Raw genomic sequence first — 13,869 nt, 5'->3', positions numbered from 1 at the left:
CCCCCCCCCCCAGGATGCGGGGAAAAGAAACAACTTTTCCAAGAAGGAAACCTCACACAATACTCTAGGAGAATGTCCAAGGAGAAGACCCAAAGTAGGAGGACAAAAAAATCCCTACCATGCGCCCAAATAAGTGAATCCAATCCCTACTAAGAATGGGTTCAATTAAGAAAATAAAATCCTAAACAACAAACACATCATTTATTTTGTCCTCTCTCACTTTTGTAGACTTTTACAACTAGGGTTCAACCCCAACCCCTAAATTGTTCTTCATTTCATTTTGAGAATATATATTTCCCTGTTATTTGAAAAAATGGAGCCAACAATATCAAAATAGTGAATACAAAAAAAAAAATCTAACAGCATCAATCAAATTAAGTAATCAAAAAATAAGAATAAACTTCAACATTAGAAAGAAATGAGTAGAAATTCACATCACATCAAGATTATGACTAGCAGCAGTATTACCTGCTCATCAATCATTATAATACATATACCCCTGTCATCTTTTCCACGACGTCCAGCCCTTCCACTCATCTGCATGCAAAATTTGCAGAAGTCAAATTTTTCTCCTAAGATAAAAGTGTGTACTAAAATTTAAAATAAACGATAAAATAATAAAAATAAATAAAAAATTTACGGGCACAAATAGGGCCTTTCACTCACCTGAATGTACTCACCAGATCCAATAAATCGGTGACTATCACCATCCCACTTTTTAAAGGCAGTGAAGACAACTGTTTTTGCTGGCATGTTCAAACCCATGGCAAACTGTCACAAAGAAAAGAACCAGCACTACTAATCAGCACAGAAGCTCAGAAAGCAAGATCTAAATTGGCAATAAAAAGCATCTAAAACAAGCACAAACAATCAGGTGATCGGTAGGTATCTTACAGTTTCTGTGGCAAAAAGGGCCTTAACAAGACCTTCCTGGAAAAGGAGCTCTACTAATTCTTTAATTACAGGAAGAAGCCCAGAATGATGAACAGCAATTCCTCTCTGGAGAAGAGGTAACATTAGCTCAATTGCAGGTAGCTCTCTGTCTTCCTCATTCAAGCAGAGAATCGCATTTCTGAAAACATGTTCCACTGTGTCCTTTTCTTCATCGGTGTTAAAGTCAAGTTTGGACATGGACATTGCATGTTGTTCACATTCTCTTCTACTGAAACTGAAGACAATAACTGGTTGGAAATTCCGTTCCATAATCATCTGATACAAGAAAGCACACCATTTAAAGCACAAAACATTATCTAAAAGAAAAATTCTCAATAAGAAAAATAGCCAAGTCCTTGCCAATAGAGATTATGAGAAGTTCTTCAAGTATGCTAAAATTGTGTGATACTAGAATCATAGTAAGGAGAAATAATGATTAAATGAGAGGTATAACAAAGGGAGAACCTTAACTAGGGAAGTTAAAAATGGTCTTCCAGCTCATGAAGAAGAAGAGACTGATTAATTACTAGGTGGACTGTATCTTTGGCATCGAGTGGCTGCAACAAAAATAAGCTTCTTCCCAAAAAGGAAAAGAAAAATCTCTTTACTTCAAATCACTCTACTATTTCTTTTCTAAGGATGACAAAAATCTTAAATGAAGTGAGCCACAATATCTTGACTTTCTTTTTGAATGGATGCCCCTCCAAAATGAGAGAGTGTGCCCTAGATGTTGTTAGACAGAGTGGACCAACTGAAGATTCCAAAGAGAGCTTCCAAAAGTTCCCTTGTCAAGGCAAGAGTATAGGAACAAGGGAGGTTGGCGTATATGATGGGTGGGCTGATGAAAGGGAGAATAGAGAGACACCATGGAGATTTCGCCCCAAAAAAGTTGCACTTTTTTAGATCAAAAGTTTAGGCCTCGTTTGATAGGTTTTAGTTTTTGGTTTTTGCAAATTATGTTGGTTTCTTATGACTTCTTTTCCATTGTTTTCATCTTTCTTAACTAAACATTTGAATTTCTAGTCAAATTCCAAAGAACCTAAGTTCTTAAAAACTACTTGGTTTAGTTTTCAAAAAATACTCCTAAGAAGTAAATAACAAAACAAAGAAACTAATAGGTAAAAGTATTGTTTATGAGCTTGGTTATCAAACGGACCATTAGTGATCATTCTATTCCTTGCTTTATATTGGTATAAACACATCCCTTCGTTAATCAATAGTAGTGTAAACTCTCTTTTATCCAACTGGAGAAGCTTTTTGTAACTTCCTTTCGATGGAATTTCTCCCTTTTGTAAATTGCATATTATCAATGAAATTTTTGTAACTCGTTTGTCTATAAAGCCAAACAAATGTACACAAACCCAAACTTATAATAATATAGTAAATCATATGTTTTTTTAAATCAGCCTCTTAGTTTTAGGGAAACTTGAGGACTTCTTAAGTAATTATAGCATCACGGATGCTTGTACCGTATAGAAGGCTTTTCTACAACTTTCGTTAGCTCGGTTGTGGCTTTCCTCATTTCACTATTTAACAATTTTTATTCTCGTTTCTTATCACAAGAACATGGAAAAGAAAAAGAAATAAAAAACATTAAACAAAAACAGAACAAAAGATGATGAACAAACCTTAACAATTTTATAAATGTCCGAACCTCCGGAACCACTGCCACCTTTAGCTATTCTCCCACTAGATTTCCCATTTGAAGTCCTGTGGCCAGCAATCTGTTTTTGTTTAGCAAATGTGTCGAGCAACTTCATAAAATTATCCTCCCTGAACTGTTCGTTTTCATCAACCACGAGATACAACCCATTGCCACCCACGGGAAAAACATAATGTTGCAAGGGAGTTGGTCGAAAATCAGTGTACACCACATGACAAGGCTGCTTGTGAATATTACATATCCACTCAGCAAACTCCGTGGCATTGGACATTGTTGCAGAAAGGAAGACCATTTTGATAGCCGGTGGTAAAAATATTATACTCTCTTCCCAAACAACACCTCTTTCCCGATCTCTCATATAGTGAATTTCATCAAAAATTACCCATGCCACTTCCTTCAAAACTTCCGAACCCCTGTAAAGCATCCCCCTAAGTATCTCCGTCGTCATAACTAAACAACTAGCATTAGGCGAAAGAGTCACATCCCCAGTCATTAGTCCCACGTCTTTAAACTCTTGACTCAATTCCCTATACTTTTGATTACTCAAAGCCTTCAGTGGGGAAGTATATATAACCCTCTGCTTGTCTCTAAAAGCCATGGCAATGGCATATTCAGCAACCGCAGTTTTTCCAGCTGAAGTATGAGCAGAAACCAAAATAGATTCATTCCGTTCTAAGCAAGAAACCGATACCTGCTGAAACGGGTCGAGTGTAAACGGGTACGTTTTCGCCATTGTACCATTGAAAACCGGATTCGATAGGGTTCCATGAAGCGACTCGTCCTTGGTAGAAGTGTACCCAGCCGGGACCGCAACTTCATGAACACAAGTCCGCGTCAAACTGCGTCGGTTGGAGACAGTTTCCTGAGTCGGAGTTGCCTTCACATCTTCTAGGTTTTTCGATTCTTTAGGTCGCTTATTGGAGCTCGTTTCTTGGTTGTTGCCAGTTTCTACGACAGCTGCTTCTTCTTCAAATTCTTTCCGCTTTCCAAGTGTGGGAGATTCTTCCATTTTAAAACGATTAGAGCAACTCCAATTTACTTTAATCGCAAGTGGAAACGGGGAAGAGGAGTGTTGTTAACAGACAAATACGAGGGAAAAAGGTGAAGAAGAGTGAGAGTAGATTGCTTGGAAGTGACGAGTGTGAGCAGCAGGTGAACGAAACGAGGAAGAAGGCCGAAAATGAAGGGATTCTGAGCAACAGCAGCGGCGGCGGAAGAGAATAGCCGGCGACGGTTCAAACTGCAGAAGTTTTTTTGACATTTTGGGATATTTGGCTAACTTATTTAAAATAGGTTTAGGGATTGAAGAAAATTGGAACAACAAAGTTTACTGGTTAACCTATTACTGTATCCCGACTCTCTTCTAGTTAAGACATATGTCATCGAAAAATATTTTTAAATTTTAATTTTTAAAAATTTAAAAATAACATTTTTTTTATATATTATCGTGTAATCTCAAAATATTACATTTTTTCTATTTTATTCTTGATTATTTTAAAATTAAGTATAATTCTATCGAAAAATAAATTTTTATCTCATCAAAATTTATAATCTTAATATTTACATCGATTTTTTTATTTATTTACTTTTAAGTTGTGTTTTTTTAGAGATAGAAAGTGTTTTTATCAATGGTCATAAAAAAAAATTAAAATTTTTAAGTCGCAAAATCATAGTAATATTAATGTAAAAATGCACTTTTTTTTAGTCTAATTCTAAATATTTAATTTCAGCTTACCCCTTAAATTTAATTTTTTTTAAATATATATTATATAGTGTTTCTTTTTTTTTTACATAAAAATTATTATTATTATTTAACCAATTTTTTTTTTTTTAAAAAAGTTTGAAATACTAATTTTAAAAATAAAATTAACTAAAATGTGAGACGAGTTTCTGCCTCATACAACTCGGGCCGAAGACCAGGGGAAGTTTAAGAGAGATGGGCCCCGCAGTCCGTCGAGCCTAATTTCTTAAGAGTGGTCGATGTCGGCTAAGTTCCTTGAGAAGTTGAGTGCGGTATTGTTACATATAAGCCATATTACTCATTAGACTAGGAAAGAAAATCTGCACATCTTTTCTATTTTACATGCAAAACTAAGGATACTAAGTTTCATATGTTTGCTACCTAAACTGCATCATCACAATAATATAACAGTACGGTGTGGCAAATGATATCAACCTCCGTGACGACAATGGCGACGATATCATAAACTATAATCACATTGGCAAATAATATCAACACGACACGACACGACAACTCGAAACCTGGATGAAGCTTCACTTTTCTCTCCACTTCAACGTCTTCTCAACTCTGTTTTTGAAGTTGTCTAAGCTTAGAATTCCAAGAAAATTTAACCAGACAATGGCTAAAGCCCATTGCTGAGTGTTGGGGTTGGCTATATATATCTCCGCCATTGCTGGGAAATCATAGCCTTGCTGAGCTTTGATGAACCAACTTTGAGCTAAAAATTATAAGAATCAGCTACCAAAAGAAGGGAATGTTAGCATTTAGTAGGTAGTGTGTTTATTAAGCATTTCCACCATCTGAGCTACTGCAGGCTTGGTTCAGTAGGACACCGTTCCCGAAATCGCCATCCAAGCTCATTTGTTGGACTTCCTGTGGGGAGAGGATCTTGATGCTCCGTACGCAGTTCACGAAGTCCCTGAAGTTTCGAATGAACTCGAGTAAGGATAACGACTACGAGAGTTTCGAATGAACTCGAGTAAGGATAACGACTACGAGAGATGTTTGTATAAAAGAAGTAAATGAAATACTTACTCCCATGGGTCGTCGCCTACGAGTAAAACGTCGTTTTCATGATCGACGTAAACGAGTTTCCAGCCTATCTTTTGCCTGTCCTCTAATTGTCCCTCAATGCCGAACCGACGGGCAAGGTCTTGTTTAAGCTCGTCGTAACCTGAGTAACTGGTGATATCAATTGATCTCCCAACAGCTCCACGTTTGTAAACCTTCAATGATTAGAAACAAGCAAGTTGAAGAACATGGAGAATAAAAAAAAACAGAAATGTAGGAATGCTTGGAATACTCAGTCAGCATTTTACGCGTAATATCATACCTTCGTGTAGGTTCGCATACGCTGGAACGGAGGCGGAGGAGCCCATTGGTTTCGATTCAAGAACGCGTTATCGTTCATCGCTGAATCCATAGAATTAAACGTCATGTCCGGAATACCGAATGACTGGGAAACTATAGAGGAAGAAATTTCCTGTTGAGGATCTTTCTGTGCGTCATAGGTGGTGAGCATAGCCCCAGAAGAAAAGTTATTGGAGAAGTCCTTCCCTAACTCTCCAATGCCTTTGTTTAACAAAGGATCGGAGTTTAACTGCGCTACCAATGGTCCATCGACATTCGTCCCGTACGGAATGTTATGGAGATCGGTTGGTACTTCCAAATCCTGAGTACTATCTCTAAACAACATTGGCTGTGAGTTGAAAGACATCACGTTATTCTGCTGCAACTGAGCCTCATTCTGTGAAAGGCAAGCCGAGGTCGTTGAGGAAGACGTGTCCAAGAAATCGGTCTGCGAAACGACGCCACTCAAGAACGTTTGTTGTGCGAAAATCCCATGGCTTTGATTCTTGGAAATATTCAGTGAAGGTTTAACAGCAGTCAAGGTATTTGTACTGAATATTGTAGCAGAAGATTGAGCAACATCCTCAACCAATCCCGTGCTTCGATGAACCCTTCCATTGTTTACTGGCTGAATCAAACTCGGACCGTTGTTCGTGGACGGTGACGTGGAGCAAGATGGTATGTCATCAGTGACTCCAGATTGGCCAGCCGCTGCTGCTCCCGTTATTACGCTGCTAGTAGCTGCAGAGAGCTGATTGTATGTTTGAGTAGGAGGAAGTCCTACTGGTCTAGACATATCAGAAAGTACAGTAGATGGAGGTGGTTGATGTAGTTGTGGAAGTTTCGGCTGCATATGCTGATTTGAGAAACGGTTATTCGTCGTGCCGTTGCTCTTCGCTGCCTGCTGCGGTGACACGTTTGATGGAGGGACTGCAGCTGGGGTGGATTGAGGAATGTCGAGCATTTGGTTAGACGACATGGACCGGGAAAACGACGCATCCACCGACTGTCTCAACTGTTCCGGTAGTTGAGCAGGCTGAAGAACAACAGACTGCTGAGCCAAAAGTGATTGCTGCTGCTGCTGCTGCTGCTGAAGCTTCTGCAACATCTGCATCGGAACCTGATTATCCGACATTTGCAGCTGATGAATCATCGGATCCGGGAGCGGGGACTGATTCATTGTCTGTGATTGATTCTGAGGGAGGCTTCTCTGAAGCTGCTGGTTTTGCTGCAGTACGATCCCATTAGTGTGAGGCTGCTGCTGCTGCATTATTTGAGCTTGAATCTGACTCGAGACTGCGTTTTGGTTAATCAAATTCGAACGGGTCTGCTGAGACATATCATCCAACTGCTGAGATGGCTGCACAACAGACCCCATTGAGTTCATACTTGACGGTAGTTTAGGTAGCTGATCCAACTGCTGAGCTTGAGAAAGAAGCCTCTGTGCATTGAACTGTATGTTGTTTGATTGAGGAATTTGTGTGTTCGACAAGCCAAGTTGTCGAGAAATATCGACTCCGCCAAGATTCGGAAGCATAGACCCCGAAAACGAATGCATGTAACTTGGCTGCATTGCATTAGAAAGTGAAGGGTTTTGCATATTCATCCATTGAACTAAGTTCAGGCCGGGATATCCCTGTGGATCTTTCATGCAAAAATCGTCCCCAAACATTGTTCTTTTACATATACCATCTAAATCAGAGGAGTCATCATCTGCAAGTGAAAATACAAGTACATTACATTTCCTCTCCAACATGAACTAATTCAAATCCAGCAAGTATTCATTGCAAGTAAGAGAAAACGCAAGAACTGAGTTTCCGAATGGTTAGCCAACGTGGGACTCCTCTCCCAACAATCATCAACAATTCTCTCCTTGAACAAAGTACACTATAGAGCCTCTCCAAAGGCCTATGAAGCCCTCGAACAACCTCCCTTTAATCGAGGCTTGATTCCTTCTCTGGAGCCCTCGAACAAAGAACACCCTTTGTTCAACACTTGAGTCACTTTTGATTACACCTTCGAGGCTCACGACTTCTTTGTTCGACATTTAAGGATTCTATTGACATGACTAAGTTAAGGGCATGGCCCTGATACCATGTTAGGAACAACGAATCTCCACAATGGTATGATATTGTCCACTTTAAGTATAAGCTCTCATGGCTTTGCTTTTAGTTTCCCAGAAGGCATCATACCAATGGAGATGCTATTGACATGGCTAAGTTAGACATGACTCTGATACCATGTTAGGAACCACGAATCTCCACAATGGTATGATATTGTCCGCTTTGAGTATAAGCTCTTGTGGCTTTGCTTTTGGTTTTCCCAAAAGGCATCATACCAATGGAGATGTATTCCTTACTTATAAACTCATGATCAACCCCTTAATTAGTCGATGTGGGACTCCTCTCCCAACAATCCTCAACAGATACATACCGACCCAACTCAAGACTTAATAATTGAAAACAACTCTTAAGTATTGTACCTGGCATTCCCGGTTGCCTCGGACGTTTCGATCTCAAAAAAGGAGGGGGGCAAATGAAAAATGGAGCGATAACTGGCTCGATCTCCCATATCGAGACTCGATTTCGTCGTTCTCCTCCAGTTGACTCGTCCCACCCGACCTAAACATGGATGCACTATGCTTTAGTAACATCCCAAACTATAGCTAGCCAAAAACCATTTTTCAACTACAAAAATATCAGGGGAACGATCCCGCTACCGAACCTGTAGATTACGCCATTGTGAGCCCTTCCATCTGACAGAATCAAGATCACTTATACCTGTGATAGTACCCATATACCTGCAAAAAAAAAAGGAGATTTTTTCAGAACTGAAACATATTTTGAGAAACAAAATCACTGGATTTACCTTCTAGTTCCAGACTCTTCTGTCTCAAACATCATTCTGAAGCGCATACCGAGTGATATTTGGTTAGCAGACACTGCCTTGTAATATTTGGCAAGAGGAACAACAAATTCTGAAGGACTTGCCCTTTAGTTCATAAAGAAACACCAACAAAAGGTTAATCTTTGCACTTATTGTTGTTTACAAATTAGGAAACATAGAGGTTAAGAAGTAACTAACACGAACCTCGGGTTGTAGAAGACGGTGAAAGGGCTATTGTTTGCAGCAGCATGGGCAGCTGCTGCAAGAATACCAATATGCATACTATCAGTTGACAACACTGATGATGATAAGTTGGTTGGTTGCCTGTTTGCTCGCCTGATGCCCAATAGAAGCTGTTGCTTTTCATCTCTGCTTAAGACAAGTGAATATAAAGAAAGGTCAGGTTTTCTGATACCACATTTGCTTCACTATTAAACAAGCATTGAGGTTCGTTTTCTCGTTTGATCGGCTTAATCGATCGAACCGCCAAATAACTACACATGTTAACGACCAGTTTATACCAAGACATGACTCATCACCTTATGAACAAAACTGAATCACCAGCAAGAAGTCTCTTTCCACTAACAAACAAGCTCCAACCAGTTGTTAGTAAATGCCGTTTTGGTTGTCCTGCATTGAGAAAAACAAAAACAAAAATGCAAGCTAGTGGTTAAAGAGCGATTCTTGATGTAAAGAGCTCAAGTCCACCGCTAGCAGATATTGTACTCTTGGTGATTTTTCTTTCAGACTTCCCCTCAAGGGGTTTTTATAACGTGTTTGTTAGGGAGAGGTTTCCACACCCTTGTAAAGAATGCTTCGTTCTCCTCTCCAACCGATGTGGGATCTCACAATCCACCCCCTTTCAAGGCCCAGAGTCCTCACTGGCACTCGTTCTCTCTCCAATCGATGTGGTACCCCCCTTTCCACCCCTCTTTGAGACCCAGTGTTCTTGTAGGCACATCGGCTGGTGTATGGCTCTCATACCATTTGTAACAACCCAAGCCCACCGCTAGCAGATATTGCCCTCTTTGGGTTTTCCCTTCCGGGCTTCCCCTCAAGGTTTTTATAACGCGTTTACTAGGGAGAGGTTTCCATATCCTTATAAAGAATGTTTCGTTCCCCTCTCCAACCGATGTGGGATCTCACACTTGAACACTTTCACAAAACAAGTCCGAAGACAGATTTCCAACTGACTAGCAATAGTTACATACCTCGATATATGTGACGGAAAGTCCATACATTATCATGCAAATCCTTAGCAACAAGCTCTTGTGCAGGTGGTTGCATAGAGAAATCCTAGCAAGCAAGCAGAAGAACATCACATTTTGAAATTGACACAGAAGTAGATAAACAACATGGTGAGAATAAGCAAAATTAGCTCACAAGAGGGGGGAAGATCTTCTCTGCAGCACGGCGTGGCACGGAGAACCCGCCATGAGTGCTCGTGTCACTTGCAGTCAACGTTTTACAGAAGAACTCAGGCTGAGGCTTATTAGATTTCAGAGATAGATCTGATCTCAACAATGCATCCTTATCAAACTGCATAGTAAAATGAAATCTTTAGTTATTTACTTCCTCTATATCAAATGAACCCTGTCTTTCATCTTGTAAGAAACTTGAGTAAGGAACTTACAGAAGGAACTGGTAATAGTGTCATTTGTGCATATACTTCATCCGTTTCCGGGTCGGCCTACAAATATTTTCAAACGTTACAATATTACCCTTAAGTTTTTATAAATATTCCATCGGAGTAGAAAATTCTAAAGAACTTCTACTACGAACAGATAAGAGTAATATCGCAACTTTTGAAAGAATAACGGCATTTCTAAAACAAAGCAGAACGAACCGTACATGTAATGTTACGTTATGAAGCAAACATAGTAACTTGGAAGGAAGATTTGGGTAGTTTGGGACTTGGCCATCCACATCTTTCTTCAAGGATGCTGCAACCTGAAATTAAAATTTTAACTTATTAAAAAAAGAAAAAGAAAAGATTTCTATTTATTAAAAATAAAAAATAAAAAAAAATAAAAAAATAGTCAATATTCTGTTTAACCTTTTTTTGTTTAATCTTACTTTATTTTATAAAAAATAAAATATATATATATAAAAAATTAATATTCCAATAATATAAAGAAGCAGGCGAAAAATATTAAAGAGATGATTTTCTAAATAAAAGGAATAAGGAGAAAAATAGAATTTATTTAATTTAAATCTGAACGACAAAAAAAAAATAATAATAATAATATTCATAAATGCTAAGGACATAGGACAATAATTAATCCCATGTATAAATTAAAGTTGTAAAAGGAGAAATTCCAATGGTTAAATGAAGCAGATAATAACAATAATAACAAACAAATAACAGTAAAAAGCAACATTCAAAAGCGGCGCATAATAGCAAAATAATGGCTATGAGAAAAAAGGGGAGAAATAAGAGAAAGGCGCCGCCGCCGCCACCGCCGTAGCGGCCCACCTGTTCGCTGTGGCCTTGAGGAAAATACACTACGTGGTAACCGGCCGGTGGTAGGTTCGCCAGTGGACCGGCGCACGCTTGCCATAACTCCGGATTTATGGTCTTCTTCTCCAATCCACCTGCAACTCACCATTTGTCAGTTGCTCATTCATTCTTTTACGGTATGTCAGATGCTGTAATCGATTTGATTTAGTTTTTTCTTTTTCTGTTTGTTACTAGGGACAATGATCGGAGGAATTGATGGAATTATCGTGGTTTTTGGAGGTTTTTGACGGTTTTGTTACGAAATTGCTGGTTTATTTGAGCTTTAGGGCTGTAGCAAGAAGATTTGTGAGAGTTTTATCGGAATGAAGATCGAGAGAGGATTTAGGAAGGTTTTGAAAAGAAATTGTTAATCCTTGTAGTTCTTCGGACTGTAGCAAGTAAATTTGTTAGAATTTGATTGAAATTAAGGTGGAGGTGGAATTTACGGGAGTTTCGGAAGGTTTAGAAAAAAATTCCTTATCTCGCTGTTTTATAGGATTCGAACAAGTTAATTTATGAAAGTTCGATAGAAATGAATGAATCCACAGGAGTTTTTTGAAGTTTGGGAAAATTCCTAATTTAATTCATGAGATTTCGATTAAAATTAAGCTCGAGATTGAATCGACAGGAGTGAGTTCTTGAAGGTTTTGGGAAAAACTTCATAATCTCTCTGGTTTGTCGAACTGTGGCGAGTAAGTTTTGAAGAGTTCCATAGAATTTCGTGGAGTTCTTGGAGATTTTGGAAAAAAAATACCTGATCTCCATGGTTCATTGGATTGAAAATTAAGCACGAGACTGAATTTCCGAAAGCTTTTTATGGTTTCCAAGGGTTTTGAGAAGAATTTCTGAGATTAAGCTAGAGATGGAACCGAGGAAGAAGAAGAAGATTAAGATTTACGAATTTCACTGTGTGATTCATTGATGTTCTGTGATTTCTTTCAGAGAGATAAATTAAGAGAGAGAAAGAGTACCTTCACTAGAATTAGGCATGGCGGCGGCACCATTCGCCGGCGTCTTCATTGCTTTCCGCCGTACGCCAAGTTCCACAGGCTATTGAATTAGATGTAAAACAAAAACCACCCAAAGAACACTCACTGCTTCATCTTCTCCGGCGAAACGAAACTGAAACTTCCAGTAGCTTAAAAAAAATGAAAAAACAGATCGAAAAACCAAAAGTTGCGGGAAAAGTCAGCTTTACTGACCAATCAGCCACCCTAAACCCAAAAAGAAGAAAAGAAAAGGTAAAGACGATGACGTAGAAGAAGAAGAAGGTGAACAACGACGGTGGAACCCCGGCGAAGGATTCCGGCAAAGTCGCCGGAAAAGCAAATGGACAAAGAAGAAAAGAGAGAGACCAAATGCTAAAGCAGTGTTCCCTATCTTCCCCTACAATCTCCAGACAACTTCCTCTCTCAAACACACAAAACACAGAACAGAGCTTCCTTTCTCTCTCTACAACTCAAAAAAGAAAAAAAATTAAAAAAAGAAAAAAAGAGGAAGAAGAAGAAGAAAACACCCTTTCTGTCTGTCTCTCTCTGTCTCTCTCTCTCTCTTCTTCAGATTAAACAAACCCTTTCTCTCTCTACTGGTTCGCTTTGTTTAAGGCTCTGCTTCATCTTGCTTTCCTTCTGGGTCCTTGAAAATGGCGACCTCTTGTACTCTGTTTCTCCCTCTTTTATTATTATTTTTATTATTATTATTATTTGTTTTGGGGTTTCTAATTCACACCTTAATCATGGTTAATCTTTGTATAAACACTGTTTGATTAATCCCCGAAATGCCCTTCCATCATAATCAACAAACCCACTAACAATGTAAAGAAATAAAGAAATAAAATAAATAAATAAAAAAGATATTTTAAGTAGACAGCATCATGTGCTAATTTTGACCATTTTCTTGACCATCACTATCTCCATGTTATTAATTGCTTGCCCCTTCCTTGCTAAGTTTTATTATCTTTTCTTCTTTTCATTTTAATTTTTTTTTTATTATTATTTTTAAAAATTATTCTTTGACTATGCCTTGGTTGGTTGTCTTTTCTCAAATAAAATAGGTTCAATGTATATTGTTTTATTTTTATAATTCAATTTTTCTAGTCATATTTATATATTTGTTGTCAAAATTTGTATATAATTAAAAAAAAATTAAAAAAAAATTGGTTTTCTTTTAGTCATTTTAATTTATTTTAATTCGTAAAATAAGTAAGGTTACCTTTGAATATCTGGTTAATTTTCAGGTGGAACAGTAGTGACCATAGATTTCTGTTAGACAATAAATGATTGAAGTCCGACTATAATGTGCTTAGATTTGATGATCTTTTCTATGTTGGGGATAGCTCTCTATTACACGATACATTGGAATTGAAATATCGCTGGCATCGTATTATGAGGAAACGAATATCGTTTATCTTCTATTTTCTCTTTGTGTCTCATACTCTCAAATGGTAATGTAGTGTTGGTGGGTAGAATGGGTGTGGATGGATAGTTTAAAGAGAGAGGGGACGTGGACTAATTTGTGGCTGAAGGTTTGGTTTTTCCCTAGTCGGAAATCATAGATTTTTTTGTGAGGTTGAATTTTCAATAATTTTTAATAACGGTTATGGAAACCTTTCTTCTCGAATAAAAAGTTTCGAAAAATCTAGTGACTAGAGAAGTATGAACCAACGATTTAGGACATTGTTATTATTTTTTATTCTATTTTATTCTTTATACTAACTATCCAATTTGATACGTAAGTTAAATAGATGACGTAAAAATATATGTTTATGTCTTGTCTTATAAGATTCCTATAGAATAC

The 13,869-nt window shown here is 38.0% G+C and overlaps 2 protein-coding genes across 2 annotated transcripts in view; both read right to left on the bottom strand.

The window, feature by feature from the left end:
- LOC111805403 (DExH-box ATP-dependent RNA helicase DExH10) overlaps positions 1-3,884 on the bottom strand; it is a 14,532-nt gene extending 10,648 nt beyond the window's left edge. Inside the window, exons 1-4 of the mRNA XM_023690486.1 lie at positions 2,562-3,884; positions 895-1,209; positions 667-771; positions 469-537 (exon numbers count right to left, since the gene is read on the bottom strand). Of these exons, the coding sequence (XP_023546254.1) occupies positions 469-537; positions 667-771; positions 895-1,209; positions 2,562-3,605 (1,533 nt within the window). The 5' untranslated portion in view covers positions 3,606-3,884. The remainder of the gene's footprint in view (positions 1-468; positions 538-666; positions 772-894; positions 1,210-2,561) is intronic.
- Positions 3,885-4,618: 734 nt separating this feature from the next.
- On the bottom strand, positions 4,619-12,889 carry LOC111805696 (auxin response factor 19-like). Its single transcript, XM_023690874.1, has 14 exons — positions 12,045-12,889; positions 11,050-11,168; positions 10,425-10,523; positions 10,207-10,263; positions 9,957-10,112; positions 9,785-9,869; positions 9,113-9,203; positions 8,778-8,942; positions 8,556-8,678; positions 8,412-8,487; positions 8,170-8,308; positions 5,671-7,400; positions 5,373-5,563; positions 4,619-5,256 (listed from the first exon to the last, which is right to left on the bottom strand). Exons 1-14 carry the CDS (start codon positions 12,091-12,093, stop codon positions 5,121-5,123), a joined length of 3,216 nt encoding a protein of 1,071 aa, XP_023546642.1. The 5' UTR covers positions 12,094-12,889; the 3' UTR covers positions 4,619-5,120.
- Positions 12,890-13,869: the final 980 nt, after the last annotated feature.

This window comes from Cucurbita pepo, chromosome LG11 (assembly GCF_002806865.2).
Source record: "Cucurbita pepo subsp. pepo cultivar mu-cu-16 chromosome LG11, ASM280686v2, whole genome shotgun sequence".
Lineage (NCBI taxonomy): Eukaryota > Viridiplantae > Streptophyta > Magnoliopsida > Cucurbitales > Cucurbitaceae > Cucurbita > Cucurbita pepo.
Note: the sequence above shows the minus strand (reverse complement) of the source record. Positions and strands in the feature narration are given on the sequence as shown.